Raw genomic sequence first — 18,073 nt, forward strand, 5'->3', positions numbered from 1 at the left:
ACAAAGCCTGAGAAGTAGGGGGCTTCCTTCCTAGCTCCCTGCAGCCCATCCATGTGACTGGCAAGATGATGGATACATCAGATAGTTGCACAGACAGCTGCTAAGTGAGCAAGGACATATCAAACTTACCACTTGATCCACCTTCTGATTATCAGCTGGTGATATCAGCCACTCGATGTCCAGCGGTCCCTGGTCTTCGGGACTAAGCGTAAATTTGCATGGCAGATAGGCAGTTTCCCCTTTGGCTTTTTCAATCATCTGTTCAGGAGTAGTGATACTCAAACTTCTAGTGAAACCTAGAGAAAGAAATGTACATGGGACTAAGCATTTGCTATTATGCTGACAGCCCATACAGTGCCCTGCAGCCATTCAGAAGCAACACATTGATGCGAGGGATACAGGACAGGGTTTGGGTCCCGAGGAATGGAGTCCAAACTCAGAGACGCGCAGTTTTTAATTTGTGCCTTTGTAAAAGTAGAATGACGTAAGTAGTATCATCTTATTTGATACAGTTCCCTTAAAGAACACTGTGAACTTCCTGACATTATATAAGTTTCTACTGGTAGAGGGCTTCCATATGGAAGCAGATGTTTAAAACTAATTTCTCTAGACTCTCTGAAAGGTGAGTGATATAGTTTGGATTTGTGACCCCGCCCAAATCTCATGTTGAATTGTAATCCCCGACGCTGGAAGAGAGGCCTGGTGGGAGGTGACTGGATCATGAGGACGGAATTCCCCCTTGCTGTTCTCCTGATAGTGAGTTCTCAGGAGACCTGGTGGTTTAAAAGTGTGTAGCACCTCCCCCTTCTCTGCTCTGGCCACGTAAGACGTGCCCGCCTCCCCTTCGCCTTCTGCCATGATTGTAAGTTGCCTGAGGCCTCCCCAGCCATGCTTTCTGTACAGCCTGCAGAGCCAATTAAACCTCTTTTCTTTATAAATCACCCAGTTTTGGGTATTTCTTTTTAGCAATGTGAGAATGGACTAATATGGTCAGTCATGTCATACAAATTCAAGGCTACATTAATTCATGCTCACCACAAACACACTGGGAACTAAGTCACTCTCAGCAGGGTATATGCGCTAATCAACCATGACACAGTTTCTGCCAAGGCTTCTTTAAATTTTTATTAGATTTCATTCTATAACCTTCTATTGAATGCTTAAAAATATTTCTAAGCAATAAGTTTTGATGAGAATAATTCAAAAAGAAAGGGAACACTGTCAATTTACATATCTTTTAAAAACCTACGGTTAGTCACGCTGGCTCACACCTGTAATTCCAGCACTTTGGGAGGCCAAGGTAGGCGGATCATCTGAAGTCAGGAGTTCGAGACCAGCCTGACCAACATGGGGGAAACCCCATCTCTACTAAAAATACAAAATTGGCTGGGCATGGTGGCATATGCCTGTAATCCCAACTACTTGGGAGGCTGAGGCAGGAGAACTGCTTGAACCTGGGATTTGGAGGTTGCAGTGAGCCGAGATCGCGACATTGCATTCCAGCCTGGGCAATAAGAGCAAAACTCTGTCTCAAAAAAAAAAAATTTACCAAATAGTTGACTCATATTATTTTTGAGACACTTCTTACTGTTCATCCCTCTTTACTTCCCTTCTGAAAAAGCCAATAATCACATTTATTGTATTTTATAAAAGACATCTTAAAATTACATAACTTAATTTCACCAGCATGGTGAAACCCCATCTCTACCAAAAATACAAAAATTAGCCTAGCTGGGTGTGGTGGTGTGCACCTGTAATCCCAGCTATGGAGGAGGCTGAGGCAGGAGGATCGCTCGAACTAGGGAGGCGGAGGATGCAGTGAGCCCAGATCATGCCACTGTCCTCCAGCCTGGGTGACAAAGCAAGATTCCATCTCAAAAAATTAAAAAATTAAATGCAAATTTAGTCTGTAAGTGAACAATCACATAAAACTTTTCTTCCTATTCACACTGTAAAAGTATGCACAGCACTAGCTTGTCACATCTATGGTTTCCTTGCGATTACCCAACATCTTCTTAAGTATAAATTCAAACATCTAAAGTATGCATAACCGTAAGTTTCACTACTTTCCACTGAAGAGCAACTATATTTGGACCTATGTCACCTGACTCTGACAACCTTCAGAGCGGGACGATGACCTGGAAGAGGCCCTAAGCACTAAGATACAGTATGGTGCACGGGGCCTGCCTCTCTTTTCCTCTCCCTTTTCCCCTGCTCCCACCAAAAAAAATTAACACATTAGAGCAAAATTCGGAGTAAATCAATCCAAAGTCCCAATTTCCACAGTGATGTTTTTCAAATAAATTTTGATAGAACAAACCAAAATGAAGTTATGTTATTAGTCAATGCATGATTCTTTCCATTAGTCCTAAAATAAGCTTAATATACACAAACTATCAGTTCTAATAAAATTTTAATAAAGTCAAAACCAACAGATTGAGAACTAAAGAAAATCCTGGTTACATTCAACACCATTTACATTTAGGCACCATTGTAAGCTTTCAATCACATGTAAACGTACTCCTGAAATAAATTTAAATTGGGATACAAATTATCTGCACCTGCTCCCTTAAACCTGAGGCCGGCCCAGCTTTGACCAACAGGATGTGCCAGGAATGACCTGTGTAGTTCCAAGGTTAGGCCTCAAAAACCCTTGCTGCACCCACTCTTGCCTCCTTGGTCACCAGCCACTGTGTGAACAATCCACAGAGGGGGCAACGGAGGTGTCTGGCCAACCCTAGAACACTCAGCCCTAGCCCAGACCAGCTCTCTGCAGCCCCACAGTTGAGCCTGTAATTTTCCATCTTAGCCTAGTCTAACTAGCAACCCACAGGAAATGAATAGATGATCTTTGTTTTAAGGCTCTAGAGTTTGAGTTGTTTTGTTATACAGCAAATATTGATGAGACATCATCCAAACCCACTGATCCAGCCCAGAAGTCCAACTACTCTGGCCTCCATTTCATGCCCATGTTTCTATTGAAAATGATATGATTTGGTATTTATGTATCTAATCTCAAGTGTTTCTCCTAAATATTTAACCTAAAAACACTCTATTATTTCTAATAAACTCCATTCCATTCCTATCTCATTCACTAAGGCATTTCTACCTCTCCACCCTACAATTATTTTTCTTTCTTTCTCTATGAATGCTGATTGTATTTTACTTTCTACCATCTGTATCACTTACTCGGCACTTAGCATATGTTGCCGTGGAATTTTTTTTCTCTATAAATTTTACGGTGAAACTGATGTAGATGGCATCCAGAGTTGTGTCACATCTTCTCTTTTCTATTTTTTTAAGAGATGGAGTCTCACTATGTTACCCAGGCTGGTCTCTAACTCCTGAGGCTCAAGTAATCCTCCTGCCTTGGCCTTCCAAAGTGCTGGGATTACAGGCTTGAGCCACTGTAACTGGCCTGTCACATCTTTCTAGATGTTGATAAACTTATCTTCTTCCCATACTACCTTGTATTTTTACGACCTTTTAAGATGCATGCCCTGATTTACTACTAAATTACTAGCTCTATTAGGGCTGAAAGGAATTGCAGCTACCTCTATCTCGTGCTGTAGTTCTTTGCACACAGTAGAAAAGAATTAGGCCGGACGTGGTGGCTCACGCCTGTAATCCCAGCACTTTGGGAGGCCGAGACGGGCGGATCACAAGGTCAGCAGATCGAGACCTTCCTGGCTAACACGGTGAAACCTCATCTCTACTAAAAATACAAAAAAATTAGCCGGGCGAGGTGGCGGTGCCTATAGTCCCAGCTACTTGGGAGGCTGAGGCAGGAGAAAGGCGTGAACCCGGGAGGCGGAGCTTGCAGTGAGCCGAGATCGCGCCACTGCACTCCAGCCTGGGCGACAGAGCGAGACTCCGTCTCAAAAAAAAAAAAAAAAGAATTAATGAGTGCATTATAAATTTGATCAATTTTAGAAATTTAGTTTGGTTACTAACACTTCATGCATCAAACAATATAAGAATAATCTAAGTACAATTAAAAATAAAAATGTCATTCCAAAATGAATCAAGAAATAGTTCAAATACGGAGCTAAGAATATATAAGTGAGAATGAAAAATTCCTATCAATAACAATAAAAACTTCCTGGTTATTGTGTTTTTAGTTTTCATTTTGTAGAAATCAAATAAAAATGTTAAATAACTTCAATTAGACACCTAAATTTGTAAAAGCTGAAATCCCCCAAATTCATGCTCTCAGTACTTACACTACACAAAGTGATCAAAATAAAATACAACTTCGTTTTCATATTATCTTTGTTTCTTGTGTGCTACATAAAAATTAATTTTAAAAAATTGCTGGCTGGGCGCGGTGGCTCACCCCTATAATTCCAACACTTTGGGAGGCCGAGGCGGGTGGATTATGAGGTCAGGAGACCAAGACCATCCTGGCTAACACGGTGAAACGCCCCCCGTCTCTACTGAAAATACAAAAAAATTAGCCGGGCGTGGTGGTGGGCGGCTGTACTCCCAGCTACTCCGGAGGCTGAGGCAGGAGAGTGGCATGAACCCGGGAGGCGGAGCTGGCAGTGAGCTGAGATTGCGCCACTGCACTCCAGCCTGGGCCACAGAGCGAGACTCTGTCTCAAAACAAAAAACAAAAAACAAACAAACAAACAAACAAAACTGCCTTAAAATAGTCATATATGTGTAACAAAATAATCTGAAAAGATATAAGCCAAATTGTTAACAGCAATTGCTTTTGAGAATTCAGATTTTAAGGAAGACGACTGTCCGTTTCTGCTTTATTCTGAGATTTTTAAAAATGCGTATGCTGTTTACGATATTTTTAAATGATTTTTTAATGACTGTTAGTGTTTTTTTCCAAAAAATGGTTAAAGCCTTCAATTCCTGTTCATTGTGTTGCACTAGAAACGAATTAAAATCTTGAGATCATATAAAACAGTTCCTGGGTCTCCTAGCAACACTGAAGGGCCTCTTTTTACAGAGGCATAGTTTTTCAAGTGCTGAAGTATGCAACAGACACAAATGATAGAAGACAAAAGACAGACACTTGGTCTCACGCAGCGGGCCTGGGCATCTTTCCTAGTACTGCCCAATTTTATTTATGCAGCAAGTAGATTAATAATTTAACTTGCAAACTACTTGCAGGTTCAAACACGGTTTAAAAGGTAAATCAAATATCAAATCTTCTTACAATTGTATTCAAATTTATAATCAGGATGTGATAAAATATGGAGCACATTATTCAGCTGCAAGTATTTGCAGTCTAGTTAATAAGTGCACAGCACCAGATCATATTACATAAATAAACAGACTGAACCACATCCCATATTGGTAGTGACTGAAATAACATTTCCCAGTTTTCTGCTTGCTTTTCTTATCTCCAGTTTCTAAATCACTCGGATCTTTAGAGCTTCTCTTCTGCACAATCTGACTTATATCTGAGCATCAAAGGGATATGAGTTTATCAAAGAGTATTTTTTTAGCCCTTGATGTCACCTCCTACTAAGGCCTTAGAAGACCTGTTTCCACCACAAGATTGGAAGCAAACTGGAAATAATGTACGAAGCTATTCTTCTAGAACGGAGGTAATGTTATGAACTGATAACATGCGTTGGTTTTTTTCATTTGCTTTTTCAAATTTAAGCTGTTTGTTAACCTAGATGGTCTTCAGTGATCTTTTCCTTCTGGCAATCTCAAAATAATAAACATTAGAAAATGCTCCTGAAATGTTATCATTCGTTTTTTAAAAAGAGAAGTAAACATGAGAATTTTTAATAATGTTTTGAGTGAGGAAAGCCTTACAGAAAAGTAGAAGAGAAAAGCACAACAGCTATGGAACAAGACAACAATTTAACTAGAATAAAAATCTTGTTAGAAAATCACCATTTGGGAAAAACAGAGTCATAATTGTTTCAGGCAAAATACTGAAAATTGGTACTGAAAGGTATGATGAGAAACAGCATTTGTTACATAATGTCAAAGTATCTTCCCACAAAACACTTTAATTACAGAGGGAAAAGTAGTAACTTTACAGTGAAGAAATCTGGTAGACACCACCTTAATCAAATGATCAAAGTTACCTTCACGAGAACAAATGGACATTATGTACCTCCTGATTAGAAAAGAACATAGTATTACTTCTGTAGTATCGCATACCAAGTCAAAAATGCATACTCTAGCCATGAAAAGACATGGAGTAGACTTAAACACAAATACGTATTACGAAGTGAAAAAAGCCACTCTCAAAAGGCTACACACTGTATGATTACAACTATATGACATTCTGGAAAAGGCAAAACTACAGAGACAGTTAAAAAAAAAAATTAATAGATGCAGGGGAAAGAGGGAAGAGGAGAATAGGTGGAACACAGGATTTTTAGGGCAGGGAAATGCTTCTGTGTAATATTGTAATGGGGGCTACATGTCTTACATTTGTCCAAAACCATGGAATGTACAGAACCAAGAGTGAACCCTGAGGTAAACTATGGACTCTACGTGATGTTATGTCAATACAGTTCATCAATTCTAACAAAGGTCCACTCCGGTGGGAGACGTGTTGACAAGCGAGGGAGACTGTGGTATGTGGGGGAAGGGAGTATAAGGGAGCTCTGTACTTTCTGCACGATTTTGCTATAAATCTAAAACTGCTGTACAAAATAAAGTCTATTTTTAACAAAGACTAATAAGAGAGCACACAACCATATTTACAATTAGATAAATATAAATTAGAATAATGTAACATTTCAAATATAAAATTGATGGTGATAAAAAAAAAATCAATAAAGCCAATGTTGGCAAAAGTGTTAGAAACTGGCAACACGGAAAGCAAATCAGTACAACCTTCACACAGAAGACGTGTGAAATGTCAGTGTGCTAACCCACTTTTAGGAACTGCAGCTGAACTCTCATAACTGAACAGCTCATATGTACAAGGATATTATTCACTGATGCACTCTGAAACAGAAAAACACCTGAAAACAACCTAAATGGCCAACAGGCAGGAAAATCAGAGTAAGAGATTCAAGCTCATCTACCTCAGACAAAGAGCCAGGACAAGTAGATCAGGTAGAACCAGTCCCCTCCAGCACAAAGATGCTACTAAAATTTGGCTTCTGGGGAGTAACGCTGACTTCCACTCATATAAACAGAAGTATGACTAAATATTGTCACCTTCAGGTTTGGTTCCATTCACCCAACAGCAAATACAATCATCAAATCAAAATTAGGTCTTTCAAAAGGAACATAACATTAAACATATAATAAAGTATACTAATAAATATATTAATAGAATAAAAATAGTTTTGGGGGACAGTGGTAGAGTAAATCATGTCCCCCCCCAAAATTCATATGTTGATTCCCTAACCTCCTATGTGACTGTATTAGAGGTAGGGCTTTTAAGGAAGTGATTAAGATTAAATGAGGCCATAGCGTGGAGCCCAGAACAGATGGAACTGACACCCGTGTAAGAGAAGGAAACACAGGAGCACTCTCTCTGGCACGTGAGGACAGAGGGAGAGGGCAGCTGTCTACCAGCCAGGAAGAGGGCTCTCACCAGAAATCAGACTTGCTGGCACCTTAATCTTGGACTGTCCAGACTCCAGAACTGTGAAAAACCAAGTTTCTATTGTTTAAGGCATCTATGGTATTTTGTATTGGTGTTTTGTCTATGGTATTTTGTTATAGCAGCCTGAGCAGACTAATACAGACTGCATACAGAGCAGTGAAGTTTCTCCTCATGGACAGGGTATACTGTTCAACTGAACATGAAGTTAATGAATTCAGCAGAAATTCTCAAGAAGATTTAAACATATTGGGAATTCACAAAATGATGGAAAAATGTACTTTTCAATCCACAGCCAACAAAGACACAAGGGAACTGCTTGGATGGTCCTTCTTAGGAGAAAAAAAAAATATGTACATTAATATTTAGAAGTGCACAGGAATTTAAATTTATTGCTTATCTGTAAGTCAAGCATTATGCAAAGGGATTTAATTATTTCATTTGATCCTTACAAAACCTGTGGAACAGGCATTACAGACAATGACATGAAAGAACTGCTTCTTATGCAAAATCCAAGTAAATGTTGAATAACACCAGTTACTTAATCCAGACTAATGTGGAAGGAGAAGAGGGAAGTGAAAGATCATAAAGGCACTGAAATAAGAAAAATGAGGATATGAGACAAGAAAATTCAAAAGCAGCAAGAAGTCTGTTTAGGTAATAGGGATATCCTTGTAGATCCCCTGAGAACCTAAAATACGGAAAGTACAAACCAGCGATAGTTTTAAAGCTGAGCTGGAAGACTTCTTAAAACACAAGAAAATATGGGGGTAATTTTATAATCCAACCCACATACTTGATTTGGGGGCAGGGGGCCCAGTGACAGCAAGCTGAGATGATGTTTGATCAAACTGTTTGTTTCCCCAGCACAACGCTAAATTTCTCCTTCGAATTCCTTATCTCAGTGGGAGACCGACCACTATCCCTTCTGGCAATCAATCCCTGCATAAGATCACAGATGCAAGAAACAGTTGCATCACCAATCATTTGCACAAACCTGGAGATAAAACGAAAGGCAGCAGGGTATCAACGTTCACTCATTCAAAGCATACTATGTCCTGTTAATTCTGCCTCTTTAATATATTCCAAATCAACCATTTTTACCTATATCCAGGCCACTATTATCTTTCATGTGGCCTGGATGTAACCTGCTAACTGGCTTCCCTGCATCCACACTTTCTCAATCTAACTCATTCTCCATCCTTCACCCAGAGTGTTCTCTATATAATTGCTTTTATTTATCTATTTTTTTGAAACAGGGTCTCACTCTGTTGCCCAGGCTGAAGTGTTGTGGCACAATCAAGGCTCACTGTGGCCTCAAACTCCTGGGCTCAAGGGATCCTCTCCTGCCTCAGCCTCCCAAGGAGCTGGGACTACAGGTGTGTGCCACCATGCCCACTAATTTTATTTTTATTTTCCCAGTGGAGATGCAGTCTCGTTATGTTGCCCAAGTTGGTCTTGAACTCCAGGGCCCAAGCAAGCCTCCCACCTCGGCCTCCCAAAATGCTGGAATTACAGGCATGAGTCACTGCATCCAGCCTATAACTGCTTTTGTAAAAAAGACGTCACCGACATGTCTGACAGTCTCTGGTTGCTCCTCATTGAATCAAGGCCCTTTATGACTAGAGGCCCTCTAGCTTCTTCCCGCTTCCCACTCCCTCAGTATAATACAGCCACCATCATCTCCATCATCATCTCGCCTCACTCAGCACGGGCACAGCGTAAGATACCTCCTCTTGCCGGGCGCGGTGGCTCACACCTGTAATCCCAGCACTGTGGGAGGCCGAGGCAGGCACATCACAAGGTCAGGAGATCAAGACCATCCTGGCTAATACGATGAAATCCCATCTCTACTAAAATACAAAAATTAGCCAGGCGTGGTGGCACATGCCTGTAGTCCCAGCTACTCAGGAGACTGAGGCAGGAGAATCGCTTGAACTCGGGAGGCGGAGGTTGCAGTGAGCCGAGATCGCGCCACTGCACTCCAGCCTGAGCGACAGAGTGAGACTCCATCTTAAACAAACAAAAAAAAGATACCTCCTCTTCTGCTCCATCCCACCTTTTAGGTTTACTATGGTCTCAGTTCAGCCCCTTCATCCAGAAAGTATGTCCTCCAATTAATTACTCCTTGGCCTAGCACTAACTGTGCTTTCATCACAGGCACTTCTCCCGCTTTACTGAAATTGCGCTTTACTCTGTGTACTTCTCTCACCCTCTGCCTCCAGGGACTATGTCACATTTGACTTTGGTGGCAAAGCTCATACTGTTCTTGATTATCACTGGTTTTCTTTAGCAGAGCAAAATTTCGGGCACGTGGCATTCAACAAACGTGTTGAATGAAGGTTTTTATTTTTTTTTCTATCACTGAGGAAACAAAAGGAACACTTTGAAACATATTTTCTGTGTTTTTAACCTATCACAGAAAGAGACTAGATGTAAAGCCTGATCAGTGATGGCATATGCACAGGGATTTTAAAGATCATGACTCACTGTAGAATTCAAGCAGTGACAGAGAGAAGCTATGCATTTTGAGTTAGGCAACTGCATAACTGCATAATCTGTCTTGACACCTAAGCAGTCAACAAAGCACTTGTTGCAACAATAAAACAGCGATCAGGCAGGTCTGGATGCCTGGAGGTAAGCAGGTGACAATTTTGGGATCTCTGAGGGAAGCGGCAGGCAAAACAATGTTCACAGGCACAAGAACCTTTATATAGGAGAAGGGAAATTACATTAGGAATGAATGATGGTACATTTCAAAATAGTGAAAAAAACTGACAACAAAATTAACCACAACAGTGAAACTGTTTTGGTCTGGGACCAATAATAAAACCAACAAATCAGAGGAGGCACTAAGGGGAAAAAGACAGATAAGTCTACATGTGTGGGACACTGTCAGTGTATGCTTCTTCCTTCTCTGTGTAAAAGTCCCTTTTCTCTCTTGCTCCACCTTCTCCCCAGAGAGCACCTCTACCCATTTATCAAAATACATTTTAGGCTGGGCACGGTGGCTCACACCTGTAATCCCAGCACTCTGGGAGGCTGAGGCGGGAGGATCATTTGAGGTCAAGAGTTTGAGGCTGGGCACAGTGGCTCATGCTTGTAATCCCAGCACTTTGGGAGGCTGAGGTGGGCGGATCACGAGGTCAGGAGATCGAGACCATCCTGGCTAACATGGTGAAACCCCGTCTCTACCGAAAATACAAAAAATTAGCCAGGCGTGGTGGCGGACGCCTGTAGTCCCAGCTACTGGGGATGCTGAGGCAGGAGAATGGCGGGAACCTGGGAGGCGGAGCTTGCAGTGAGCAGAGATGGCGCCACTGCACTCCAGCCTGGGCGACATGAGACTCCGTCTCAAAAAAAAGAAAAAAAAAAAAAGAGTTTGAGACCAGCCTGGCTAACACGGTGAAAATCCCGTCTCTACCAAAAATACAAAAATTAGCTGGGTGTGGTGGTGAGCGCCTGCAGTCCCCGCTACTTGGGAGGCTGAGGCAGGAGAATTGCTTGAACCAGGGAGGCTGAGGTTGCAGTGAGCTGAGATCACACCATTGCACTTCGACCTAGGAGACAGAGTAAGACTCTGTCTCAAAAAGAAAAAAAAAAAAAACATTTTACTTGTCAGCTCATCTCGGAAGTTCCCCTGATCCCCATAGGCAGTGTTAATTGCTTCCTCCCCTGTTTTATACATTTCCTCTAGGTATTTACATGTCCCTATTTACATGTCCCTATTCTGAAGCACATACTAACTTAACCAAGTGTCAGTGCTTCCTCTCGGGAGGGTGTGTCCCAGGACTCATTCAGCCTTCTCCCGTCCAGCCTTGGACAAGTAGAAGGAGGGAGCTCAGAGTAGGTGGAAAGTGAAATGAAGAAGCTATCTGAAAGCAGAACAGTGATGGGAGAGAGGGCCATAAGGCATGAGAAGGGAGCCCTGGGGTGACTGTGCATCCAGGGAAGCAAAGAAACTGAACAATGAAGCCTAGATGGGAGAAACAGCTCAGAGGGAATCGAGCAAGCCTGGTCACAAACTGCTGGAAGGAAAGACAGGATACTTATTTTTTAATGAGAAATGTTCACAAATCTGATAAGAAACTAACATTGACACTACTTTATATATAGTTGTTAACATAAAAGAAGTATGTTAAGAAAAACTTTTATTGTGGATATGCTAAAATCACTACTACAGATTCTTCATTCTACAGATGAAAGAGTTGTGTTATCTTTCAGCTCTCTCTAGGACAAAATAAAGGAGAAAAAATTACACACCGATACATGATTCTTTTCAAAATATCTAGTACTATTCCAAAGAAACTAACAAAAAAATGAAGTTTTACAAACAAAAACAGGAGATTTTTTTTTTTTTTTTTTGGAGACAGAGTCTGGCTCTGTCGCCCAGGCTGGAGTGCAGTCGCACAATCTTGGCTCACTGCAGCCTCCACCTCCTGGGCTCAAGCCATCCTCCTACCTTAGCCTCTCGAGTAGCTGGGACTACAGATGCACGCCACCATGCCCCACTACTTTTTGTATTTTATTGTAGACATGGGGTCTCACTGTGTTATTCAGGCTGGTCTTGAACTCCCAAGCTCAGGCAATCCACTCGCCTGGGGCTATCAAAGTGCTGGGATTACAGGTGTAAGCCAACGTGCCCAGACAGTAAGAGGAATTTAAATTTATATTCCGAAGTCTTACATGCTTGTCTGGTTGCTCGGAAAGGGGATATGACCTTAATACCCAATGCTATGAAGAATTTTTTAATATTGAGCTTTGTGAAAAATGTCAAAGCATGTCATAAGGGTTACTATTTTAAAGAGAGAACACATTCTGAATGTGAATGCTGAATTCGAATCACGGAAATTAGAAGACTTACTATAAAAACACAATAATATGGCTCACCCCTGTAACAATCCCAGCACTTTGGGAGGCACTGAGGAGGAAAGATCACTTGAGTCCAGGAGTTCAAGACCAACCTGGGCAACATAGTGAGAATTCATATCTACAAAAAATAAAACAATTAGCCAGGCGTGGTAGATCTAAGCAGGGCAGATCACAGTGAGAGCTCATATTTACAAAAGATCAAAACATTAGCCAGGGGTGGTAGTGCATGCCTGTGGTCCCAGCTACTAGGAAGGCTGAATAGGAGGCTCACTTGAGCCCGGGAAGTTGAGGCTGCAATGAGCCATGACTGCGTCTCTGCACTCCAGCCTGGGCGATGGAGAGGGCAATGGAGCGAGACTCCATCTCAAAATAAAAATAAAAATAAAAAATTAATTAAAAAATAAAAAAAAAATATATATATATAGCTGAGAAAGAGAAGAAAATACAGAGAGGTAGAAATCATGCTCTTCACTGTCTAAGAGTTTTGGTTCTTTAATTCCCATGAGTGTTAGTATAGACTGTCAATATGTACTCAGAGCTAAGGAAATTAAAACTTACAGCAAGATAAATTAATAACAATGAGAAATGGCATAAGTATACACACTTGCTTTTCTTTGTACTTTTCAAATATCAATTCCCAGCTCCCTATCCCCAGTGAGAAATCAAAAAGCAGGACCCCAGGAAATAAACTGGAATAGAAATGAGGAAACCATCACCTTAACAATAAATACCAACTAAACAGTGACTGAGGACTTATTATAGACCAAGCACTTTTCAAAATGTCCTACACATATTAACTCTTTCCATTCTCATAACAACTCCACGAGAAAGGTACTGATATTATCCATCTGTGTTTTGTAATGAAGAAACAAACACATTGAGACACATCTAAGCTACTGTAGGAGCAAGATTTAAATCTAGGCTGACCGATTCTGCAGCCACACTCACTCTGTATGTATACGTAGTCAATCCATGAACATCATACAACAGTAATAAAGATTTCATTTCTGGAGTCACTATAAAATACAGTGGGTGTGCCGGGCGCGGTGGCTCACGCCTGTAATCCCAGCACTTTGGGAGGCCGAGGCAGGCGGATCACGAGGTCAGGAGATCAAGACCATCCTGGCTAACACGGTGAAACCCCGTCTCTACTAAAAATACAAAAAAAATTAGCCGGGCGAGATGGCGGACGCCTGTAGTCCCAGCTGCTCGGGAGGCTGAGGCAGGAGAATGGCGTGAACCCGGGAGGCGGAGCTTGCAGTGAGCCAAGATCGCGCCACTGCACTCCAGCCTGGGCGACAGAACAGACTCCGTCTCAAAAAAAAAAAAAAAATACAGTGGGTGCATTATTAGAAATCCTAATCCAATCACCACGGTAGAGAAATGTTTGGAATTTATACACTACATTTCTAGTAGTATTTTAGGCAGCACATGGTTCAGGAGTTTGGGTGAAACTTTTTCTTTTTTGGAAAAACAAATAAATGTCAGACTAGGTTACTTGACTGTTGTCAAATTTATTACACAAAAAAGCTCTGTATCATTTTGGACAAGTTGCTTCCCTAGGGCTCAAATGTAAATTAAGGGTGTTGAACTAAATTATCTATTTCAGACCTAACTATGTTCTAATTCTAGCCCATCGATCAACCAACCAACAAGCAGCCTTCCCTGACAATCATTTCTTCCCCTCCCCTGTATCCACATCTCAAAGGCATTAGCAGGAGCTGAGTCCAGCTCCCAACAAATGCAGACATTTCTTCAACAGTAGGAGTTCTAAAGTTAGATCTGCATTCAGATTCAAATTTATCTGACTAAATGCTTGGCCTCAGGCAATTTCTAGCTTCTCCATGACTAGATGTGTTCCTCTTTAAAATGAAGATTGGCCGGGCGTGGTGGCTCAAGCCTGTAATCCCAGCACTTTGGGAGGCTGAGGCGGGCGGATCACGAGGTCACGAGGTCAGGAGATCGAGACCATCCTGGCTAACACGGTGAAACCCCGTCTCTACTAAAAAATACAAAAAAAAAACTAGCCGGGCGAGGTGGTGGGCGCCCGTAGTCCCAGCTACTCGGGAGGCTGAGGCAGGAGAATGGCGTAAACCCGGGAGGCGGAGCTTGCAGTGAGCTGAGATCCGGCCACTGCACTCCAGTCTGGGCGACAGAGCGAGACTCCATCTCAAAAAAAAATAAATAAATAAAATAAAATAAAATAAAGATTAATAATAACAACAATGCCTACTTCATTGGAGAAATTAAATCAAATAACACATGTAAACCTCTTAGAACAGCGGCAGCACATCCTGGTGTTCACTCTTCAATAAATACAGTAGCTAGTAGGCAATTCTCTGTCATCTGATAAGTCTGCTATTTCACTATGATACACAACCCTATGTCTTGTCATCTTTTATTTTTAACACTTATCAGTGCCTTCCACTAGGAAGAACTCACAATTTGTTATGTAAAAACAATGACACTGAAATGTATCCACTAGATCTGGCAATTGGAACATCATCGGTGAGCTAAGCCAAATCTGATTCAGTGAAGGTTTTGGGGAGCTGCAACAGGATATTATCTGACCACAGTGCTTGAGAGATGTGAGCAAAGACAGAAGTAACTACTAGTTTGAGAAATTTGTTCTCGATGAGGGGAGAGAGTAGACAGTGTATGATATGTGGTCAAGGAAAGGCTCTTTTTGAAATGAGAAATAGGGAGTACATTTATTAGTCAAAAGGAAAAAGCAAATAGAATGGGAGACATTAACAATCTTATAGCAAAACACCAGAGACTGAAAGATCAAGCCCTCAGAAAAGAATGAGACCTAGAAAACTGGGGAAAAGGACTTGTTTGCCACACCTGTAATCCCAACACTTTGGGAGGTTGAGGCGGGAAGACTGCTCAGGCCCAGGAGTTTGAGACTAACTTGGGCAACATAGGAAGGCACCATCTCTACCAAAAAAAAAAAAAAAATTTAATTAGTTGCACACGGTGGTGCATGCCTGTAGTCCCAGCTACTACGGAGGCTGAGGTGGGAGCCTGGGAGGTTGAGGCTGCAGTGAGCTGTGACTGCATCCCTGCACTCCAGCTTGGGGACAGAGAAAGACCCTATCTCCTACCATCAAAAAAATAAAAAATAAATAAAATAAATAAATAAATAAATCTTTTTCAGGAATAAGACACCTTTTATTAGACCTTAAGCACCACAGCTCAAGCCTGTAATCTCAACACTTCGGGAGACAAGGAAGAAGCATCACTTGCCTGACCAGCCTGAACAACACAGTGAAACCCTACCTCTAAAAAACCAAAAAGAGATTAGAGGAAAGATGTAAGCATTGGCACACTTATCGTTAAGTTTATAAATCAGACTACAAGAAATTGCAAGAATTTGTACCTGACAGCCTCTCTGACAAAGGGGGACTACAACATTAACTTAGAACAAGAGGCTGAAAATTTCGTAGGTAGAGAATTTTAGAGACTGGTCTAAGTCGGAGACATCTGTGAAGAGGAATGGGGAAACAAATCGAAGTCAACAGAGCAGCATAAAAAGTCCGACATGAGTTGAGAGTTGATAAAGCTGAGCAAAGATATACTGGGATTTGTCATATAATTTTCTGTAGTTTTACATATATTTGAAAGTTTCCATAATAAAAAGAGTAAGAAAAGAAAATCACAATGAGATGGCACTAACACATCCACCAGAATAGTCAAAATGAAAGAAGGCCATGATGAGGATGTAGAGCAACTGGAACTTTCTTAACTTTCTTTTCTTTTCTTTTTTTTTGAGACAGAGTCTCACTCTGTCGTCCAGGCTGGAGTGTAATGGCACAATCTCAGCTCACTGCAACCCCCGCCTCCCTGGTTCAAGTGATTCTCCCTGCCTCAGCCTCCTGAGTAGCTGGGATTAATTACGGTGCCTGCCACCACAACCGACCAATCTTTGTATTTTTAGTAGAGATGGGGTTTGGCCACCCTGGCAAGGCTGGTCTTCAACTCCTGACCTCGGGTGATCCACCCGCCTCAACCTCCCGAAGTGCTGGGACTACAGGCATGGGCCCACCACGCCTGACCACAACTGGAACTTCCATACTCTTTGATCAAAGTGTCAACTGGTGCAATTAGCTTTGGAAAACTGACTGGCAGTATCAATCAAAGCGAAACTTATGTATAACCTACAGGACTCAGAAATTTCATTGATAGGTAGAAATTTATGTGCACATGCATGAAAACACATGTAGGATGTCACAGTAGTATTTTCTTTTTTCTTTTTGTTGAGACTGAGTCTCGCTCTGTCACCCAGGCTGTGGTGCAATGGCACAATCTCGACTCACTGCAACCTCTGCCTCCTGGGCTCAAGTGATTCTCCTGCCTCAGCCTCCCTAATAGTTGGGATTACAGGGTGTGCTACCTTGTCCGGCTAATTTTTGTGTTTTTAGTAGAGACGGGATTTCACCATGTTGACCAGGTTGGTCTCGAACTCCTCACCTCAAGTGATCCACCCACCTCGGCCTCCTAAAGTGCTGGGATTACAGGCGTGAGTCACTGAGCCCGGTCTTCACAGTAGTAATTTCATAATGGCAAAAAAGCTGGGAAAAAGGGTCCATCAGTAGAATAAATAAATCAATTGTGGTACAATCACATAATAGAATACCACAGAGCAATGCAAACAAATAAAACAAAGCTACACAACATAAATCATCTTACAAACATGAGAAGTAAAACAAGTTAGACAAAAAACACAAACTGTCTAATTCTATTTATAGAAAATGTTAACACTAATCTACGCTGTTAGAAATCAGAAAAGAATGGAAAAAAGAGTGAAGGAGGCCAGGCGCCGTGGCTCATGCCCGTAATCCCTGCACTTCAAGAGGTCAAGGCAGGTGATCACTTGAGGTCAAGAGTTTGAGACCAGTCTGGCCAGTATGGTGAAACCCCGTCTCTAATAAAAAATACAAAAAAAAATTGGCCTGGCATGATGGCATGCGCCTGTAGTCCCAGCTACTCAGGAAGCTGAGGGAGGACAATCGCTTGAAACCAGGAGGCGGAGGTTGCAGTGAGCTGAGATAGAGCCACTACACTCCAGCCTGGGCAACAGAACAAGACTCCATCTCAATTTAAAAAAAAAAAAAAGAAAAAGAAAAATAGTAAAGGAAGAGACAGGAAGGGGCATGACAGGGCTTCTGAGACATGGGTTGGGTTCTGTTTCTGGATCTGGTTGCTAGGTATGTAGGTATGGCCACTTTGTGACAATGCTCTACCCCGTACGTTTATAAAAATTAACGCTCTAAACTGTGTGGTCTTCTGTGCATGTCATAATTTCAATTAAAAGCTTTACTTAAAAATAAATTTTAGAATATCTGAAAGAATAAGCAACAAAAAAGTAAATTTAAATTGTCTTTGTGTTAAATACATAATATTCTAATGTTTTATTAATATACTTAAAATTAAGACAAAAAGGCGGCCGGGTGCGGTGGCTCACACCTGTAATCCCAGCACTTTGGGAGACCAAGGCGGGTGGATCACTTGAGGTCAGGAGTTCGAGACCAGCCTGGCCAACATGGCAAAACCCTATCTCTACTAAAAATACAAAAATTAGCAGGGCATGATGGCGCACACCTGTAATCCCAGCTCTTCAGTAGGCTGAGGCATGAGAATCATTTGAACCCAGGA

The 18,073-nt window shown here is 41.6% G+C and overlaps 1 protein-coding gene across 11 annotated transcripts in view; it reads right to left on the minus strand.

Annotated features, from left to right (window-relative positions):
- Positions 1 to 18,073, minus strand: part of CXADR (CXADR Ig-like cell adhesion molecule) — a 252,397-nt gene that overhangs the window by 219,244 nt on the left and 15,080 nt on the right. For all 11 annotated transcript variants that reach the window (XM_077997939.1, XM_077997938.1, XM_077997936.1 and 8 more), the window contains exon 2: positions 130 to 296. In XM_077997939.1, the coding sequence (XP_077854065.1) occupies positions 130 to 296 (167 nt within the window). The remainder of the gene's footprint in view (positions 1 to 129; positions 297 to 18,073) is intronic.

This window comes from Macaca mulatta, chromosome 3, assembly GCF_049350105.2.
Source record: "Macaca mulatta isolate MMU2019108-1 chromosome 3, T2T-MMU8v2.0, whole genome shotgun sequence".
Taxonomy (NCBI): domain Eukaryota; kingdom Metazoa; phylum Chordata; class Mammalia; order Primates; family Cercopithecidae; genus Macaca; species Macaca mulatta.